This window comes from Melanostigma gelatinosum (genome assembly GCF_949748355.1).
Source record: "Melanostigma gelatinosum genome assembly, chromosome: 3".
NCBI lineage: Eukaryota > Metazoa > Chordata > Actinopteri > Perciformes > Zoarcidae > Melanostigma > Melanostigma gelatinosum.
In genome coordinates, this window is record NC_136636.1 from 27,241,724 (window position 1) to 27,260,779 (window position 19,056).

The 19,056-nt window shown below is 41.3% G+C and overlaps 1 protein-coding gene across 1 annotated transcript in view; it reads left to right on the top strand.

Moving 5' to 3' along the window:
• Positions 1–7,939, top strand: part of lhfpl4a (LHFPL tetraspan subfamily member 4a) — a gene marked incomplete at both ends in the record, with an annotated part of 51,818 nt that extends 43,879 nt beyond the window's left edge. The window contains one exon of the mRNA XM_079296281.1: positions 7,886–7,939. Within this exon, the coding sequence (XP_079152407.1) occupies positions 7,886–7,939 (54 nt within the window). The remainder of the gene's footprint in view (positions 1–7,885) is intronic.
• Between the last annotated feature and the right edge of the window lie 11,117 nt (positions 7,940–19,056).

Below are 19,056 nucleotides of genomic sequence, written 5' to 3' on the forward strand. Positions count from 1 at the left end.
TCCTCTGTATTCACTGGACTAGTCCCTTTAGTTCACCATACTTCAGACTGTAAATCGTAGCTTACCCTAGTTCAGGGATTCCCAAAGTGGGGTGCGCGAGCTGCCTCTAGGGGATGCGCGAGAGGAAAAGTGTAATGGCGGTCTGATGGTGTAATAATATTAAATATAAAAAAAAAATGTAATTTTAATTTTAAAACTGTCAGGTGGGACATCTGAAGCTATCAGTCGTAAAAGAGGAGAGGGACAGAGAGAGAGAGAGGAATCGGAGGCGAGGGGAACGGAGAGGTGCGTTGGGGAGAGACCGGGAGAAGAAATCGAGCCAGAGTCAGAGGAAGATGAGACGGAGGAGACCGAAAAGGAGGAAGGGATAGCACAGACAAATCGTGAGCACATCGGCCCATCGAGTCAAGGTGAAAAAATAGGAAACGAGAGAAAGCATCAGACTGGGAAAAAAAGAGGAAATATGATGAAAAGTATCTGTGTCTGGGCTTCACTTGGATTGGCAATGCAGATTCCCCAAAGCCACAGTGCGTGGTGTGCAGTGAGGTTCTGGCTAACAGTCTGAAGCTCTAATTTACGTCGCCACCTGAACACCAATCATGCCAGTGCAAGTCAAAAGCCCCTTACATTGTTTATATCGAAATTGGAGGAGTTACAAAACAGCCAAAAACAACTGGAGTCTCATTCATGTGTTGGGTCTATAAATGACGCACTACGGGCTTCATATCTGGTTACAGAATAGCGAGAAAGGGGCTACCGCACACAATCACTGAAGACGTGAGCTTGCCAGCTGCCAGAGAGATGGTGGAATGTATGATTGGGGAGAAAGAAGCAAAAAAGTTGGACATGATCCCGGTGTCCAACAACACTGTGTCGCGCCGCATCGATGCTTTGTCCGAAGACATCCTGGCTACATTAGTCGCTCATTAATTGTAAATTAAATGTGATAATCTGCCTCTGAGCCTTTGCGTGTGTCCTCGCATCCGTATTGCTCTTTAAAAGTGACGCCTTGTGTCACTGAAAGTTATTGAAACTTTGTTGCAGTGTTTCAGGGCGTTTTCACACCTTCAGTTCGTTTGCTTTGTTGCAGTTGCTCCTTTGTTCGGTTTGTGTTCACACTGCAACATTTAACAGCGGACTAAATCGTGTAAACAAATGCCACGCGCGAGCAAACTGTTCTCTCATTGGTCCGATTCTTATGCGGCTATGAAGGCTTAAAGGGCTCTGTTGCTTCTTTTTTCTTTTTTTTTATTAAGGGGGGGGGGGGTGCGCGAACCCGGTCGGGATGTAGAAGGGGGTGCGCGGCCTAAAAAGTTTGGGAACCGCTGCCCTAGTTGAACGTGGCCTCCTCGCGGATCGTTCCACACCGGCACCGCACAGCTAGCTCGTGGCGGCGCTAGTCAATCAGACTTCCCCTAAGTGTCCTAGGTCTACCTTACAGACTTCCTGAAAAGGCTCTGCGAACCAATGATTTGGGCCCAGGAAGCCTGATTGACCAACGCAGCCCCCAGCTGCCGCGAGCCCGGTGAGGGTGTCCCATCTGGGGTGCCATCTTGTGGAAGTTTGAGTCTGTTCCACAGCGAGGAGGCCAGAGCACGTGTCCGGCTGCTTTGTACAGTCGACACGCTGCAACAATAAATCTACCAAAACTGGTTTACAATTAAAAGGAATTTAATCCCACTGATGCAAGTACGATTACAGTTATACAATGGAGTAAATTACTCCTAAGAAATATTACAATATTAACCCACTTTGGAAAAAACTACCTCTGGTCCCAGGACACAGCCGTCCCAGGCAACCACACGCTAAAAAGAGGCAGAAAAACACTTTCTATCTCCCGCCCTCATATCCGTTCGCAACTCCTCCCCTTCCGTTTATCCCAATTCCTATTAGCTAACTTCCCTGTGCACTTCTGTAAATGCCTGTCTTCACGACTCTTTCCCTGAGCTCCTAACACATTCAAAGACTGTCAGTTATTGCTTAATCCCTTCTATAATAATCCTTCAGTATAAATGTTAAACTTCTGCAACTTTGCAACTTTGGCAAAAGCTTCATGTCTCAAATTCTACTTCTAGCTGCTTATCCTAAAACGCTTTATGCTTATCTTAATTATGCATTTCCAAAACACTTATGATTATGACTAATTATGAATTCTTAATTATGAATTATTAAACACTTTTATTATATCTACTGAACACAGTTCTTTGCTCAAATTTCTTACAGGTTGGACGTCAAGGCCGTCAGCGCACATTTGGCATCCACCCAGTCTGATGAAGCTAGATCTTAAATCAGATAGGTCATCCTAAACAGATTAATAATCATAATCCCCAACCTCTGTTGTGGAATATTTCCTTCAAAAGTTCAGGAGTGAAATTGGTTTTATCCAAAGTGTTTAACATAAAAACAGAGTCTTGATGAATGATCAAAGTTTCAAAAAGTCAATTTAATGTTTGCAAACAGAGAACACAAACACAACCACGTATTGCAGTGAAATGCTCTAGAGACGCAGAATCAAAACAAGGTATTTATACCGGCCGGTTTAGGTCTAACAAGAAGCAGTTGATTGCAGAAAGAACACGTCGGTCGTTTGTCCTGAATAAGATAGAAAAGTGACCTTTGTACGAGAACAAATATGTCAATGTGTTCAGACATCCAGACGCCCGTACAAATGAATTTTCTAACAGCAACATATCTCACAGAAAATATAATGAGGACATGTTAAAACATTTTTATCATTACAATCCACTCTTTTGGTTACAACATAACCACAATTAAACATCGTAAAAATGTAAATATACTGACTAGAGAACAAAGGGTAGACTGCCTTTGTCTCATCAGACCCCAGAGGATTATTCTGCCTCTGTCTTGAGAGGTCTGTTCCTAGCTAGATCATGAAAGAAACATAAAACAAATCAAACCGAAAAACATGAGTCAATTACACAGTTGATATTGCAAAAATCTGTTTTTGTGAGACAAAGTCTCTGGTTGTTTTAAGCAAGCAGTTCAATAACCACAAAACAAAAAGATAAAAGAAAATCAAAAACTGTCTCTACACCTGAGTATCGGAATCATCGGAGCAGTCAGTGTCAGTATCGAAGTCATCTGTGTACTCAGGAATAGGAATTAGTTCAGGTTGTGGTTGGTCGTTTTCAGGTACACGCGTATACATGGCCATTTGGAGCATAAACATCTGAGCAAATAGACGTTTGAACAGCGGGAAGATACAACAAGTGGAACACATCAGGAGTAACATGCAGATCCCCACAGGAAATGCCAATCGAATGAGCCACGCCAGCCACCCTCCCCCCTCCTTCTAAGAGGGCTCCATGGGCGCTGTCGTTCCATGGTAAGAGTTCAACAGTCATGTGAGACTGTTATCCTGCCACTCTTTTGTTACTGTCAACAGGCATATACCTAACAATAAAAATGCAGATAAACAAGAATATAATAAAAGATAAAAAAAAAACCCTGCTCCCAACACTGCTTCCTGATGAAGGGGCCCTGGGTGTGCTCCGTTACGAGCCCTACTTCTCAGGAACACGTTGAGGTTGTCATGGGTAATGGGTTGTTGTCCTTGTCTTTTCCCTCGTGGCATTGATGAGTTGTAGACAGTTAGCACAGATCACGACGTGTCTGTCGGCCACTGCCCGTTGTGATCCCGTCCGTGAATCACTGCTTGTCCTCCTGCGATGGCACCGTTGGTTCTTTCGGTGGTGCCGGTTGGCTGACACTTGATGCAGGTGTTTGCTCACCTGAAGCTTCTCCTGGGTCTGGAACCTTTTTGCAGTGTGACGCGTGGACCCAAGTTGCTCTCTCAGCTACCTTTACTGCTGTGTGGGTGATGAGGAGGATCTGGAACGGGCCCAACCAGCGTTGTGCTCTCCAGTTCTTTCGTCTGAAATCTTTCACCACTACGAAGTCACCGGGTTTCAGCTTGTGGAGCGGTCCCTCCGCTGGCCTCGGGAGGGCAGCTGCCACCTGTTGTCTTATGTTAGATAGAGCAGAGGACAGTTGTGCACAATATGTTAACATTTCATGTTCGCATAAGGCGGTTGATGGGAGCGGTGCCGTGGGTGCTTCCGTGCCTACATGAGGAGGAAAACCAAACAATATCTCAAAAGGACTCAGATTGCTGCGTGTTCGTTTCCTCATACGCATGTACATCACTAGAGGCAGGGCTTTTGTCCATGGTAACCCAGTGTCAGCACAACATTTGCTAACTTTGTTTTGAGGGTACCGTTCTCTCGTTCAACAGCGCCACCACTGGCAGGATGGTAAGCACAGTGTGTTCTTAAGTCGATACCCAAATAGGCCCTTAGTTCTGTAATGGCCTGGTTTACAAAATGAGAACCGTTGTCACTTGATATTTTAGTAGGAATGCCCCAACGAGGAATGATTTCAGAAATCAATGCCTTTGCCACTGTTGCAGCGGTCTGTTTGCTTGATGGAACAACTTCAACCCACTTTGACCACATGTCCACCATCATCAGACAGTGTTTCTTACCTTCAGGTGGAGAGAGCTCAACAAAGTCCATCATAATGTGTTCAAAAGGCCGTGTTGGAGGCGGATGTGCAGCTTGGCTGGACACCGCTACAGGCCTGTGAGTAGAACAGGTTACACATGCAGAACAAAATTTTTGTGCATATGAGGTGAACCCCTTTGTGAACCACGTTTCATTTGTTTCATCATCTGCCTTCTCTCCCTATATTCACACTCTTTTTCCCATATATTCAGGTAAGTCTGATTTTTCACAATCATATCTAAATCTTTAACTCAAACCTTTTTGCCACTCTTCATTCCTTTCGTTTTAATTTCTAAATCCCCTCGTAACATTTTAAGTTTAGCAGAACTTAATGATCCATTTTCTGGAAACCCAAATTCCCTTGACCAGTATGGGAGGCATTCCAGACATGACTCCCCGTGTTTCTGTCGCATTAAATCAACAATCGGACCTTCTGGTTCCGGTGATTTTGAATTTTTGCCACCCATGTTCATCTGGTGTGGACGTCGACGCTACTTAGTACAATGCAATCGTCACTGCAAAGTTGAGTTTCTTTATTCATAGGAGAATGCTCACAATACCCTCGTTTCTTTTATCCTTAGGTGAAAACTGTAAAACCCTTATGTTTTTTTATTCATAGGTAAAAAACTCTAGAAAAACCTCTTTGAGTTTCTTTATTCTTCGGAGAATGCTCACAATACCCTCGTTTCTTTCACGTATTACGTTATTACCGACGAATCTTATTCTATCAAGTTCATTAAAGGTAAATAACAACGAATCTTATCTCAACTTATTTGAGCAGAGACACGATCAATGTTACGATCTCAAAAAGCTCCATTATTTTGAGTTAAAATCGTTATCGTAAAATGTCACTTCGTTCTCTTCATAAAATCACATGAAACAAATGACGTGTTTGAAAGAAGAAAAGAAAAGTGTGGACACACGCGAGGACACTCCACACACACAAACACGCTCAAGTAATCCAGGATAGGCTGTGTGTATCCTGTTTGTGACGCCAAATTGTTGTGGAATATTTCCTTCAAAAGTTCAGGAGTGAAATTGGTTTTATCCAAAGTGTTTAACATAAAAACAGAGTCTTGATGAATGATCAAAGTTTCAAAAAGTCAATTTAATGTTTGCAAACAGAGAACACAAACACAACCACGTATTGCAGTGAAATGTGAAATGCTCTACAGACGCAGAATCAAAACAAGGTATTTATACCGGCCGGCACAGAGGAGACAGATAACACACAGGAGACTAAGGCAGAAATGTTTAGTCTAACAAGAAGCAGTTGATTGCAGAATGAATTTTCTAACAGCAACATATCTCATAGAAAATATAATGACATGTTAAAACATTTTTATCATTACACCTCTCCACCTTAATCCCTCCGACCCCATCCCCAACTTCTCTCCCCTCTCTTCACCCATTGATTTTTGGCAAATCTGATTTCATTAAATTGTATTCCTTGGAGGATGAACCATCTGAAAGTGCTACAGCTATTATTATCCTGCTCCACATGACGCCATCATCAACCCCATCCCTCCACCCAGCCCAATAAGAGGTTCATCCTGAATGGGGTTGTAATGGAGGGTTAGTGTTGAAGATCACATTGCTGTTTGTTAACTGAGCTAAAGGTTAAGTGAACCGGTCCTAGTTATTGACCTCGTTATTGAAAGGCATGAATAGTTCCCATTGGCATCAAGAGTGTTTATCTATTAGAGGAAAAGGCATTAATACAATTATTTATTTGATTATATTTTCAAGTCTTATTGAATTCTTAATATATAATTTGGATTTCTGGGATAATCCTGCGTCGAAAGGAGTTGTTGAAAGAAGAGTCTGGAAAATGTGGGAGAAAATGTATTAAAAGTTTGACCTTTCAAGCACCTTGCATTAGTATGTTTCTTTATGTTTGTTTTCCGTCTCGCCGGCTCACACTGACTCATATGTCAGAGCCCTTCTGTCGCCTCTCCCACTGCCATGTGCAGCCATAGAAAGGAGATGAAGCGCAGAGAGGACCATCCAAAATCATCAACAAACTGCACATGCTGCTGATGATGTGATAACGTGGCTGGTGCAAGTCAAACGTATTTTAGTGGTTCCAGAGCGATACATTGGGATGACACAGCTCAACTCAAATAATCAAAGACGTGGAACATGCATTTATTACTATTTTTGATATTAACATTGAATTAGATGTTGAGTGCCTAGCAAGCAAAAGAGACTTTCAGGAGTTGGTGGAGACCAAACCATAACTACACACTGACTACACATAACTACTACACTACATGTGCCAGCTGGCTATCACATGACCAGCAATCATGACTCCCATTGGCTCATGTTGCTCTGTGACAGCTGGATGTGAAAGTGGTAATTGTGTAAGGCAGTGATGGGGATCTGAGGATCTTTGTTTTGGTGTTTTTCTGCCTCCTAGTGGTCGAACATTGATTTATGCATCGTGAAACAAATGTCACATGACTTTCAAGTACCTCGAATGATCTGAAGAGCCATGACGTGACTCATCACAGTCAGTGGGGGCACAGAGGAAATCGGGTAAGTTTAGTCCATCCAAGACCCTTCATAGGATACTTAATAGGTTCTGAAACGCATATATTGACCAAAATAGGTGCATACAACTATACTTGCCTGAATGCACCACAGTTTAATCATACAAGCCTGATACGTCATCATCAGAGGTAATGTTAGCCACCAACATGAACATCAACATGTCACACAGCGGCCACATATTCACACACAGCTGACAACAGCATCATTAATCAAGCACATCAGCACCAGATGCCCAGTAATATTAAAAATGGCCGCCCTATAAACCACACACACACACACACACACATAAATAAAACCAACTCACAAAGACAACCAAACTAACCCAAAAAGAAAAGATTCTGAACATGAATCTATTGACAGAGAAACACAGAATAAAATGATTGTAACCAAAGTTGCAGCTGTTCCCTACAGAGCTGAAACATAAAGGTTGTTATGAATCTGATTCAGTCCCCAGTACAAAAAGGAATAAAAGCCTCGTGTAGTTCATACCATCAACTTATATTTTAACTCACTACTATTTATGTGTGTTTGTACTTTTCACTCCGAGAACTCAAACGTAGTTTTTCACCTTGAAGTCAGTGTATATTAAATAAGCATCCATGAAACAACTCAGTGTGAGTGGGTGTTGAAAGGAGCGTACAGTTCAGTGTAAAGCACACAGGGCATGAATGAGTTCCGGACCTTTCCTCCTGTGTCACCCCATCTTCTCTCTCTCTCCCCCGATCAGGCACATTTCTTCTGTTTGCTTCTAAGATGTTGCTGCAGCCGTCCTGACGCCGTCTCTCTTCTCTTCTCTGTTCCTCCTCCAGATTGAAATCCGGGACAGCAGGGATCCAAGATTTGGAGTCCAGCGGTTCCACTGAGAACCAAACTTTCTCTCCTCCTCTCCCAGCTCCCTCCATCCCTCCCTCCGTCCATCCAGCTGCTGCTCCTCCTCTTCGCTGCAAAGCTTTTCAGGTTAAACCCTCGATCATGGGCTTAGAGGCCAAACTCCTGCAGTTTGTAAAATAGAACTGAAGTGGGATCACCTGAAAACTCAGTCTGTTGGAAGAGGAATACATCCTGAGAAGAAGTGTGATGATCAGCTTTATCAAACTCTGGGATAAAATCATTCAGAACACACAGAGTCTCTGTCTCATAACGTTGTTATAAGAAAGCTTATGAAGTTATTGATAATGACGATGTGCAGTGGGCATTCTATGAAAATATACACGTTTTTATTTGGTGGGAAAAAATATCTCTTTCCAGCTTTAAAAGCAACATCATAAAGTGCGTATGTGAAAGCACGCAGGTGCTACTTCTGACAAAAGAGAAAAGGAAAAAAAAGATGATTTTGTACAGCCACAGAGTCATTTTCAGAAATATTTTTCAGGCCAATTTTCCACTGCTCTTTGTATAAGTCTGACCCAGGAACTAGGAAAATAAGACATGTATGTAAATGAGATGTTTTTATGTAAACGGGGTAAAAAGATACATGTCGAAGCATCGAACATGAGACATCCCTGTGAGCTGTGGAATAGTAAAACCTGTTTCATTGTCAAATCGTGATAAAAAAAGGTGTGTGTTGCACTTGTCCTTTAACCCCTGTGTGTAACCTTGAGCCAGCTGTCATCCTTCGCTCCACTCTGAGAAAGACACGGGCTGAGAGGCGGTCCTCAGCGGTTTCATTCATTCAAAGTTCAATACAATCTGGTTCTTTTTAGTTTTTTTCTTTACGTTTCCTCCCCCCCGCTCACTGGTCGTGTGCAGTTCTGCTTTAGTTGTGAAGTCGGTCACCAGGAAAGGCACTGCATGCTGCATACATCTCGGGCTTGCAAAGACGAGGCTTCAGCCCGGCTCAAGACTCCGGCAGCCTGCTGTACTATCCAGGCCCGCCAGCTGAAGAGCACACAGCTGAACCTCCATGTGGAGAGGACATATATAGGGTTGTGTTGTGTTATGTTATATATAGTGTTCTGGGTCCGTGCATGAAGTATAATTAATTTGCCATTGTTCACGTTGTATAATGAACAATGTCAGTTTCGGGGTATTACATAATCTCATTGGTATACTTGATTGTAAATTTGTTCTGCAACGTGTGAGTTTGTTGATCGATAGCCGATGCTCCCTAAAGGCGGTTAACGCGTTGTATGTGTTGTTGTCGCATTTAATGAACACATGCAATGCAATTCAGCGAACCAAAACACCAGCTTGTTCCATTATCCAACTTTAATGACAATTGAGTAAAATAAGTCGAGAGTCGCAAACAAAGACAGCTCACCTTCAAAATAAAAGTTGCACGTTTTCAAACGTGTTTGCTCCAGCAATCAATTTAAGGAGAGCTAAATTAAAGACGAATTATTTGTATGTAATGATTTATACTACATGCACGGTACGTCAGATGAGATTGCTGCTCTCTTTGTTGTGGAGCAGCGTGTCCAGACTGCTGGCTGGATTGGGGATAATAACAGAGATCATTAGTGATGTGCCTCGCAGTCCTCTCATACGCTCTCATTTTGTCATTTCTCTGTCTGTCTGTTTTCACAACTCTCAGACACTACTCAAGTGAGAGTCCAGGGGGCCAGGTGGGACTACACATACACACACACGCACACAGCTCAAAGGTCAAAATATGAAGACGACATCAGCATCTGAAAGGTTTTATATTTAGGTCACTTGTTATCTTTGAATACAAAATGTTTATAATTTGTCCACCCCGTTTACACCAATGAGGGTGGGCCAGAAAACAGAACGACCCCTCTGCATAATGCAATACATTTCAACAGCACCACAAACTACAGCCTCCAAAATGATCACACAGTTGAATCAGCTCCTCTCTTACTGTCAGAAGACTGTTTTTATAGTTGTACCTGGTGTCTTTTACATACAGCTTAATTCAGACACAACTATGTAAACTAAACATATAAATACATAGCTAATTGTGTAATTAATGCTTAAATAAATTAATACATTTAATATGTAATCAGTCACATTTGTAAATGCAATTTAGTGTATTTTATATACATACGTATACACATAAATATATATACGTATACAAATATACACACATATACATATGCACATCCATCACATAGTATGTAATCCAAATCTTCTCTGCCAAAACCAAACAGCTTATTCTGCCATTGACTCTTGTTTGGTGGATTGGATGATTGAAGTCTGAAGAAACAAGATATATTGGCAATTTAACAATGTATTAATTTAACAGTCAGGAGCCTCAGTAGCGTGTGGAAGAACCATACACGGCCACAACAGCCTGGCACCTCCTCCTCATGCTGGTCACCAGCCTGCTCACACACTGCTGTGGGGTGCATCCCATTCTTCAAAAAGCATTTGTCGCAAGTCAGCCAACGTCATTGTGTTGGTCACTCTAGCACGAACAGCAGTCAGGACTGCTGGCATACCATTCCATCTTCTCCACTCCCAGATTCTGGAGGTAGTCTCTGATAAACCCCGCTCTGTTGGTATTGGCAGAGAAGATTTTGTACATACATGCAGTTGTGTATAGTAACGAAGTAGAAATACTTCGTTACTGTACTTAAGTAGTTTTTTTTTGGTATCTGTACTTTACTACTTATATTTCTGTTGACTTTTAATTTTACTTCACTACATTTTTCAAAGAAAACTGATACTTTTACTCTGATACATTTCCCCTGAAACCTTCGTTACTCGCTACAAAATCAAATCTATCTTTAGAAAAAAATGAATCACGAGAGCAGCGTCGGGGACTGTGGTAGAACAGACTGCAAGCAAGCAGGTTTGGTGAATCAGTGGTCCTAGCAGCAAGTTAAATCATTGGTTAATCACGTTAATGCGCAATTGCAAACAAGTGCTCTCAAAGCCGCGGTGTTTTGATTCCCAGTGATGCCCAGGATGTTACATGCTATCAGCTAGTGGGCGACTACATGAGTATAATTCCACTCTACGATGACTGATTTCATGATGGAAGCAGAAATGGAAGCACCTGCTACTCCCGCAACAAACTACGGTGGTGACGAAGACCAACACCAGTGGATCGCTAGCGAGTTAGTGAGCTGAGGAAGTGTTGACAGTTGTGCAGCACTAGTTGGCTAACGTTAGCTATAGCTAGCCACCACACCATAGGATTGACGGGAGCCGAGAGAGCGCAGCATTAGCGTTAGCATTAAGGAAATCCTTCGCAGCTGTGCGCAAGCTGTCTGTGACGCTGAACACACCTCGCATCGCAGGACTAGTCTTCAGCCCAAGAAGAGCGAGACTGAATTCTCGCAATTTTCTTTCGCAAAACTTCTTTTGAAGATGAACAGGACATTTTTCAGTTTCAAGTAGTGACTGGGTTGCTGCTTTAGTATTGATCATGTTTTGATATTTGAGTAATTTTGTGGATGATCAGATGGAGTTATGATGGTAGCAGTCGCCCAATTGCAGATTCAGCTTGAGCAAAATCTTTGCCTATTGTACAAATCAGACCCATAGGAGTTTACAAGGCAGGTGTCCTTTCTCATAACACTGATCTGATGCATCAAGTGGATATGTTTTGCTGAACATAATATTATGCATTGGCCCTCTGCATCCTCTAGTCGGAATGAGCATACTTATAAATGCACTGTTACAACTCCTTCATAGTGTCATATTGCTTTTCGGAGAATTATGATGATAAGTTCATAGTAGATGCAAAAGTATACTTATGTACAATATATTATGTTGAACATTGTTGCTCCTGGATGGATCACAGCCAACCCAATTATGTTCAACACAGCTCCATGTCCTTGGTCATGGTGCCACAGCACTTAAAAGAATAAACTTCATAATTCTCAAAATTCTGACCCTTTGCTTTTTTATTAACAGCATTTACTTGTACTTTTACTTTCAATGAACAGGTTATGATGTTCATTTAATGTTCAGGTTATGATGTACATTTAATATCAGAAAATTACTTTTGATACTTAAGTACTTTTGTACTTAAGTACAATAAATATCAGATACTTTAAAACTTTTACTCAAGTAGTGTTCTAATAGGTGACTTTTTACTGGAGTAGTTTTCCAGCAAGGTATCTTTACTTTTACTCAAGTATGGCTTTTGAGTACTTTATACACCACTGCATACATGGTATACATGGTCACAGACATGTATGATGCAGTGAGAGCTTTCCAAGCCAAGCTGCGCCTGTGGAAGATGATATCAACCCAAAAGCCACTAACAGAGACAGAGAATAATCTCAGCAGTAGCGAACCTGTCTATCGCGATGCTTTCACATACTGAGGAACCAAGTGTCTTCAAGTCTTCTCTGCATTATTCCCCTGCAGCTCAATGGTTCTCTCTAGTGGAGGAAGACAATAGTGAGGCTCCTGTTGGACCGAGACAAAATCGGAATAAATAAATGTTGAGAAAAAAAGAAGAGCTCAGTCAGGAATGATCGATGAACAGGATAAGTGGAAAAAATATTGAAATGCTGTTACAGCGTATAGAAACTCATTGGGATGTTATTTCCCATTTATTAAATTTCCTGAAATAAACATGATAAATGAGAAGGCATGTTTGTCAATGACAGGACAGGATTAGAGAGGGCACTACCGACAGGGTTCTGTAGAATCTACTGGATTATATTCGTTCTCAATTAACAGGATTTCTGTGAGCACTAATAGGAAAAGTATCCAAAATCCAAACGCAGAAATGAATGAGTTATTGGTCATGTTAAGGGATGGAGGTCAATGCCTGACCTCAACCATTGGAGGTGTTAGATCCTGGGGTACTTCTGGCCCGATACGGGGCTACTTACTGACTCAGCTCTCTATTAAAAGATTGTCGAGCTGGTGTTATTGCGAGGGAACTCGCCTGGCTCTGCTAACTGCCGTTACTCCCGACGTCTACCCTGCTTCCTCCGGTCTGAGTGCACTCGGCCGAGGGGCCACCCTGACCCCGGGCGCTCCTACAAGTCGCGTCGGTTATGGCAGCTTCCCTCTTCTGGATCCGTGCTCTTGGTAAATGCCAGGTTAGGTTTTAACGGCTAGGTTTACTTCTAAAACCGTAAGGGATTGTTAAGTGGATTCGGTCTCTAGGATAACCTTACAGAACTCAGTTGTTAGACATACAATGGATTTAACTTTTTACTGCCACGAGGAACTTTTACTACTTGAGCAAATAAATGCACTTGAGAAATTTACTTTAAATGCAGATTAGATATTTATTGCAGGTTATATTTAGTTAGTTAGCAAGGGTTAAGCTACAGCTCACATAAAATGTTACTACACTTGATTCGTTACTTTAATTTTCTTCTTAGATTATACTCATTGGTTTTAGATGCCGAGACGGCTCGGTTGGAGCTGGATTTTCAATGGTGCGATGAAAAGGTTCTTTTGGAGTTGTTAGGAGCGAAGGTCTGGCCAGACCCTCGGTCCTCCTGCTCCCGCAGCGGAGTCCGTTCAACAGTCCTCAAGGCTCAGTACAAAGTCTTTCTAGACCTGCCGCGTTCCTCCGTTGTTCAGTTGTTAAAGTCGAGCAGTGGGGAGAGGAAAATCTCCGTCTTTCAATCTTTGTCCACGAACAGCGGTCTTCTTTCCGTGAACAGAGACGAAGTCCTCCGACGCGGCTGTCGAACGAGGTCCAGTGTTTCTCCATGGATGGCTCGGTCGGCGTCCCATCGTGAATAACACTTTTATAACACTTTTGGGCTGCCTCTCGCGTCTCTCCCCCCTCTTCCTCAACACGGCCTCCCTCAGCCCATGATTAACATGACATCATTGATTTGGTGCATGTGCTTCGAAAAGTACCTACATTTTGTCATCATGACGAAATCACCCCAAGTTCCCTGTCTGGGCGCTTACTTAATCAAGCTCTGCGCGTGTCTGGGTGTTCAACATCTGTTGCACTTCCCCTTTTCCTACACTCACACATTTCTAACACAGATTAGTTATAATCAGTTACAGTTGTTATAATCAGTTACAGTTGTTATAATCAGTTACAGTTGTTAATCGCTTTATTCAGCACGCGCTTGCTTTTAAAACACTTATTCGATTTTTCTCTCCTCTCTGCAGCCGTTATTTTCTTAAGGCCTGCATGCAGCTCACTTCCTCTTTCTCCGTACTTTCTACACACAGACTGCACTATACTCAGATACACATATTATTATCAGGTTTACATTTGTTAAATCACTCTATGTATTAAACATTCGTTATGTAACGATCATACACTTTATCTTTCGATTACACTTTAACTATTGATTTCTGAGTATATGCTTTATGCTTTTTATATCCTGACCTTCCCCTGATCGTGTAGTATGTATCCAAGGCGGCTTTCTCTGTGAGCTCAACTCTTCTCGACAGAGGTCAAACAGCATGGTCCACTGTAGAAGAGTCGTGCAATGTGTTTGCATTTTGATGGACTTGAATTGAATCTCACACTGGTCTTCAGCTCGCATGTCCGTCCTTAAAGTAAGAAATAATTATTTTTCTTATGGTTTAAGACCATAAAAAAGTGACAATGCCAGTAAAGTGCTGAAAGCTGCAGATATTCATGAAAATGACATCAGACTGTGAAATCAACTGTCCTGAGCCACTTTTCTGAAGAAAATCTTTGAAACTATGTTTACTTTCACAAAATCCACTTTTGGCCTCCTCTCTGCCTGAAACATCATTGAAGACCATAAAAAAGTGACAATGCATCTCGGGCCAGTAAAGTGCTGAAAGCTGCAGATATTCATGAAAATGACATCAGACTGTGAAATCAACTGTCCTAGCCACTTTTCTGAAGAAAATCTTTGAAACTATGTTTACTTTCACAAAATCCACTTTTGGCCTCCTCTCTGCCTGAAACGTCGTTTAAGAGCATACAAAAGTGACAAAGCCAGTAAAGTGCTGAAAGCTTCAGATATTCATGAATATGACACCAGACTGTGAAATCAACTGTCCTGAGCCATTTTTCTGAAGAAAATCTTTGAAACTATGTTTACTTTCACAAAATCCACTTTTGGCCTCCTCTCTGCCTGAAACGTCATTGAAGACCATAAAAAAGTGACAATGCATCTCTGGCCAGTAAAGTGCTGAAAGCTGCAGATATTCATGAAAATGACATCAGACTGTGAAATCAGCTGTCCTGAGCCACTTTTCTGAAGAAAATCTTTGAAACTATGTTTACTTTCACAAAATCCACTTTTGGCCTCCTCTCTGCCTGAAACGTCGTTTAAGACCATAAAAAAGTGACAATGCCAGTAAAGTGCTGAAAGCTGCAGATATTCATGAAATTGACATCAGACTGTGAAAGCAACTGTCCTGAGCCACTTTTCTGAAGAAAATCTTTGAAACTATGTTTACTTTCACAAAATCCACTTTTGGCCTCCTCTCTGCCTGAAATGTCGTTTAAGAGCATAAAAAAAGTGAAAATGCCAGGAAAGTGCTGAAAGTTGCAGATATTCATGAAAATGACATCAGACTGTGAAATCAACTGTCCTGAGCCACTTTTCTGAAGAAAATCTTTGAAACTATGTATACTTTCACAAAATCCACTTTTGGCCTCCTCTCTGGCTGAAACGTCGTTTAAGAGCATAAAAAGTGAAAATGCATCTCGAGGCAGTAAAGTGCTGAAAGCTGTAGATATTCATGAAAATGACATGAAACTGTGAAATCAACTGTCCTGAGGCACTTATTTGAAGAAAATCTTTGAAACTATGTTTACTTTCACAATATCCACTTTTGGCCTCTTCCAGGCCTGAAACGTATTTTCATTTTGTGAAACATTGTTTCAAAGATTTTCTTCAGAAAACTGGCTCAGCACAGTTGATTTCACTGTTTCATGATTTTTTTATTATAATCTGATGCTTTACACATGCACCTTTACTGGTTCAAGGTACATTCTCAGCTTTTTATCCTCTTAAGTGATTGTCTTTTAGAAATGTTTAACAGAGTGTAAAATTAATGTTTCAGAGATACCGTTAATACAGAGCTGCCATACCTCTAGATGAGTACAATGTTCAGTACAGCGAATAGAGGTGTTGAAGTTTGTGTAAAATATGTAAGAGCAAGCCTAGTTTAAGAATGTCATGTTTTATGTTCGTATTTCTTTAAAAATAAAAAAGGGCAATGTGATGTTCACGGTGGAACCACCCCACCTTGTGGGCGGTACACGATATAGACAGGCAGTCAGCAAGACCACATGTGTACGAGCATCCGAATAAAAGCCTGTTGCAAGTCGTTGTTCATCTGGTGCACGACAGAAACATTACACACCTCAATAGCATTATTTGTTCGTTATTTGTTTAGTTTAATTATGTTGTTGTTTCGTATATTGTTTTGGTTTGTTTGTTGATGAATTGGCTAAGACTGAGGACACCTGTGGTTACATGTATGAGTCGGCAGGTACAGGATCTCATAGACAATGTTGAAGCACTTTAACGTTTGCATGAACCTCATAAGTACAAAACATAAAGTGTGTTTGATAAAAACTAAATCGACCAGCTTTTTCTGAAGGAACTGAGCCTTTTTAAAAAGAAGGAAACTATATATTTGTGTTTTTAAAGAGATTTCTTTTACTAGATAAGTAGAATAAAATGATCCCTTCACATCACAGGACATGTTGTTTTAAGGTCTGCATGTTTTTCATGAAATCTGTTTTCGCAATAAAACCCTCACAAGTAAGAGAGGAAGCAGCAGCAATTTATCACAACATGTGACCAACAAGCAGAATATCAATCTGTTTGTGGAGCAGCCATCAGGTAGTGATGTCATACAGAGTTTGATCAGAAGAACAGGGTAATCAAAGAAAGATAATCACAGTGTACACAGATTGTTTAAATGCTTTCGACCAAAGCCTGATTGAACGAGATTTGTCAAAAATAGTCGGACTGCAAACCAGAACGCTGCAGGAACCAAAATCATGCATATGAATGCAGAATCTGTTCATGGAGATTACTAGTTGAAGCACACTCACACACACACCATTGGGCATATATATATATATTTTATAAACAATGTATTTGATTTTAGGGCTGCACAGTGGTGTGGTGGTTAGCCTCAAAGCAAGAGGGACCGGAGTTCGATCCGAGCTAGACGGGCCTTCTGTGTAGAGTTGGAATATTCTCCTTGTGTCAGCGTGGGTTCTCGCCGGGTTCTCCAGTGTCCTCCCACAGTCCAAAGACATGCAGCTTAGGTTTATTGAAGACTCTAAATTGCCTAATGTCAGCTGGGTTCATCTCCAGTCTCCCGCAACCCTGAACAGGATAAGTGGTTAAAGATAATAGCAGTTCATGGTATTGGATTTGTACTGGCCGTATTTCCATTTTCTGGTTACAGCAACTGACAAAGATGGCAGGTTTGGATTGGTTTACTGATTGTAGTACTTTTTCTTAAGGTTAAGGATGACACGACATCACAGACACAATGTCTATATTTTTTACAGTGTAGGATTGTTTGTAGACGAAGAAGTACCTGGGGCCTTGGTAGGAGGGCCATAAGCAGTCAGAGAGACCTACTGTATAGGCTACTGTATGTAACTCATAGTTAGACAGGTTGTGGCCCGTAGGTCAATAAACACAGCGTATCCATCGGAATGTTTATGAGATTTAGTCTTTATCAAATCGCAAAAATCTTGAAAAGGCCTTAACAAGTTGGACTAAATGGTATACTTTGTTACTGCCCAGCAAAAAGGGATGGCTGCATCATTCACGGGGTAAGAACATGGTTATTACTCTTTGTATGTCTTTATCATTGCCATTTCTGAAAGGTTGCAATAGTTTCACAAATCAAAAAAAGAGAAATAACATTGATTTCTTTTATTTGAAGTTGTAATTTCAAAATCTTTTTCTTAAAAGAAAGTCATCAGCAAAAAAGGCCTTACAATTTCCAAAAGGGGGCGCCCCAACATTCAAAAACCAGTATGCTCATCTTTCAGCAACCACCTATCAAGACTTTTTTTATTTTACAGACACACAATTCTGACTCTCAGTATAAAACTAATGATATCATACAATGTGGGCATAATGCTGGAGCCCTGTATCAAAATCTAGTTGTAAGACTGGAATTATTATATACTTTTGTAGGATATCATACATATGATTACGTATAGGATAGCATTGCATGATAACATTTAAATAAAAAGGTCCCATCCAAATCTCTGTCCTTGAGCCACCTATAGGATAACATCTGGCCAAATAAGAGGTTAATGAATGTGTATGAATGCAGTATGAGCCAGAACCATGACAATTGTTTATCTCACTTTGATGCCAGTGACCACTAAGCCATTATCGGATGACACATTTAAAATGGCGGGAGACTCCTTTTGGCATCGCTCAATGAGAAACAAAGTTCACATTTCCCTGTGGTGTTCTTCTCCACAGCAGGTCCAGGAGGTTGTTGGGGGCAGCAGGGTTCTGTCAGCGAGACTATTCATTGTGCTCTTTGGGGGCCTTGATTGAGGATATCCTCTAAACAATTGCTGTTGGTGTCGAAACCGGTTCAAAGTTTTCAGACGTATATTCTTCCTCCCATCCATCTCCCAGTAACAAGAGGCTCCGAGCAGTGAACAATTGCATTTATTGCTCTGAAGATTATTCTTCATGTCTTGTTAAAATGCAGATCCACAGGCTTCCTTTATATACAAGGGAGTCTTTCCCATACAGTGTCACAACTTAATGAATGTTGCTTTATGTGTGTTTTTCTGGATCGGGGGGACACTTATCTCCTATGAATCTCTCTGGCAAACAAAGGCTAACTGCGATTATTCTGCACCAAACTCAAGAGTTGAAGGGAAAAACCGGGATGGGAGCGTATACATCCTTCTGAAGAGTCAGCTTTGTTGTTGGTAAAGGGGGGTTTCAGTTAGTAGCTGCTCTAAAATGATTTTTTTTTTAAATCAGGATTATGTCTTTTTCTGAAGTAAAGTATTTCACTAAGCAAAGATAACACGAAGAAAACACCATGTGTCTGCTAAGAAAGCTTTTGTTGCTGCAATGGACGTTAGACTACTGCGGAAGTCTGCCTCTTTCCTCCTTCAGAGCAGTCTGTGCAGACATAT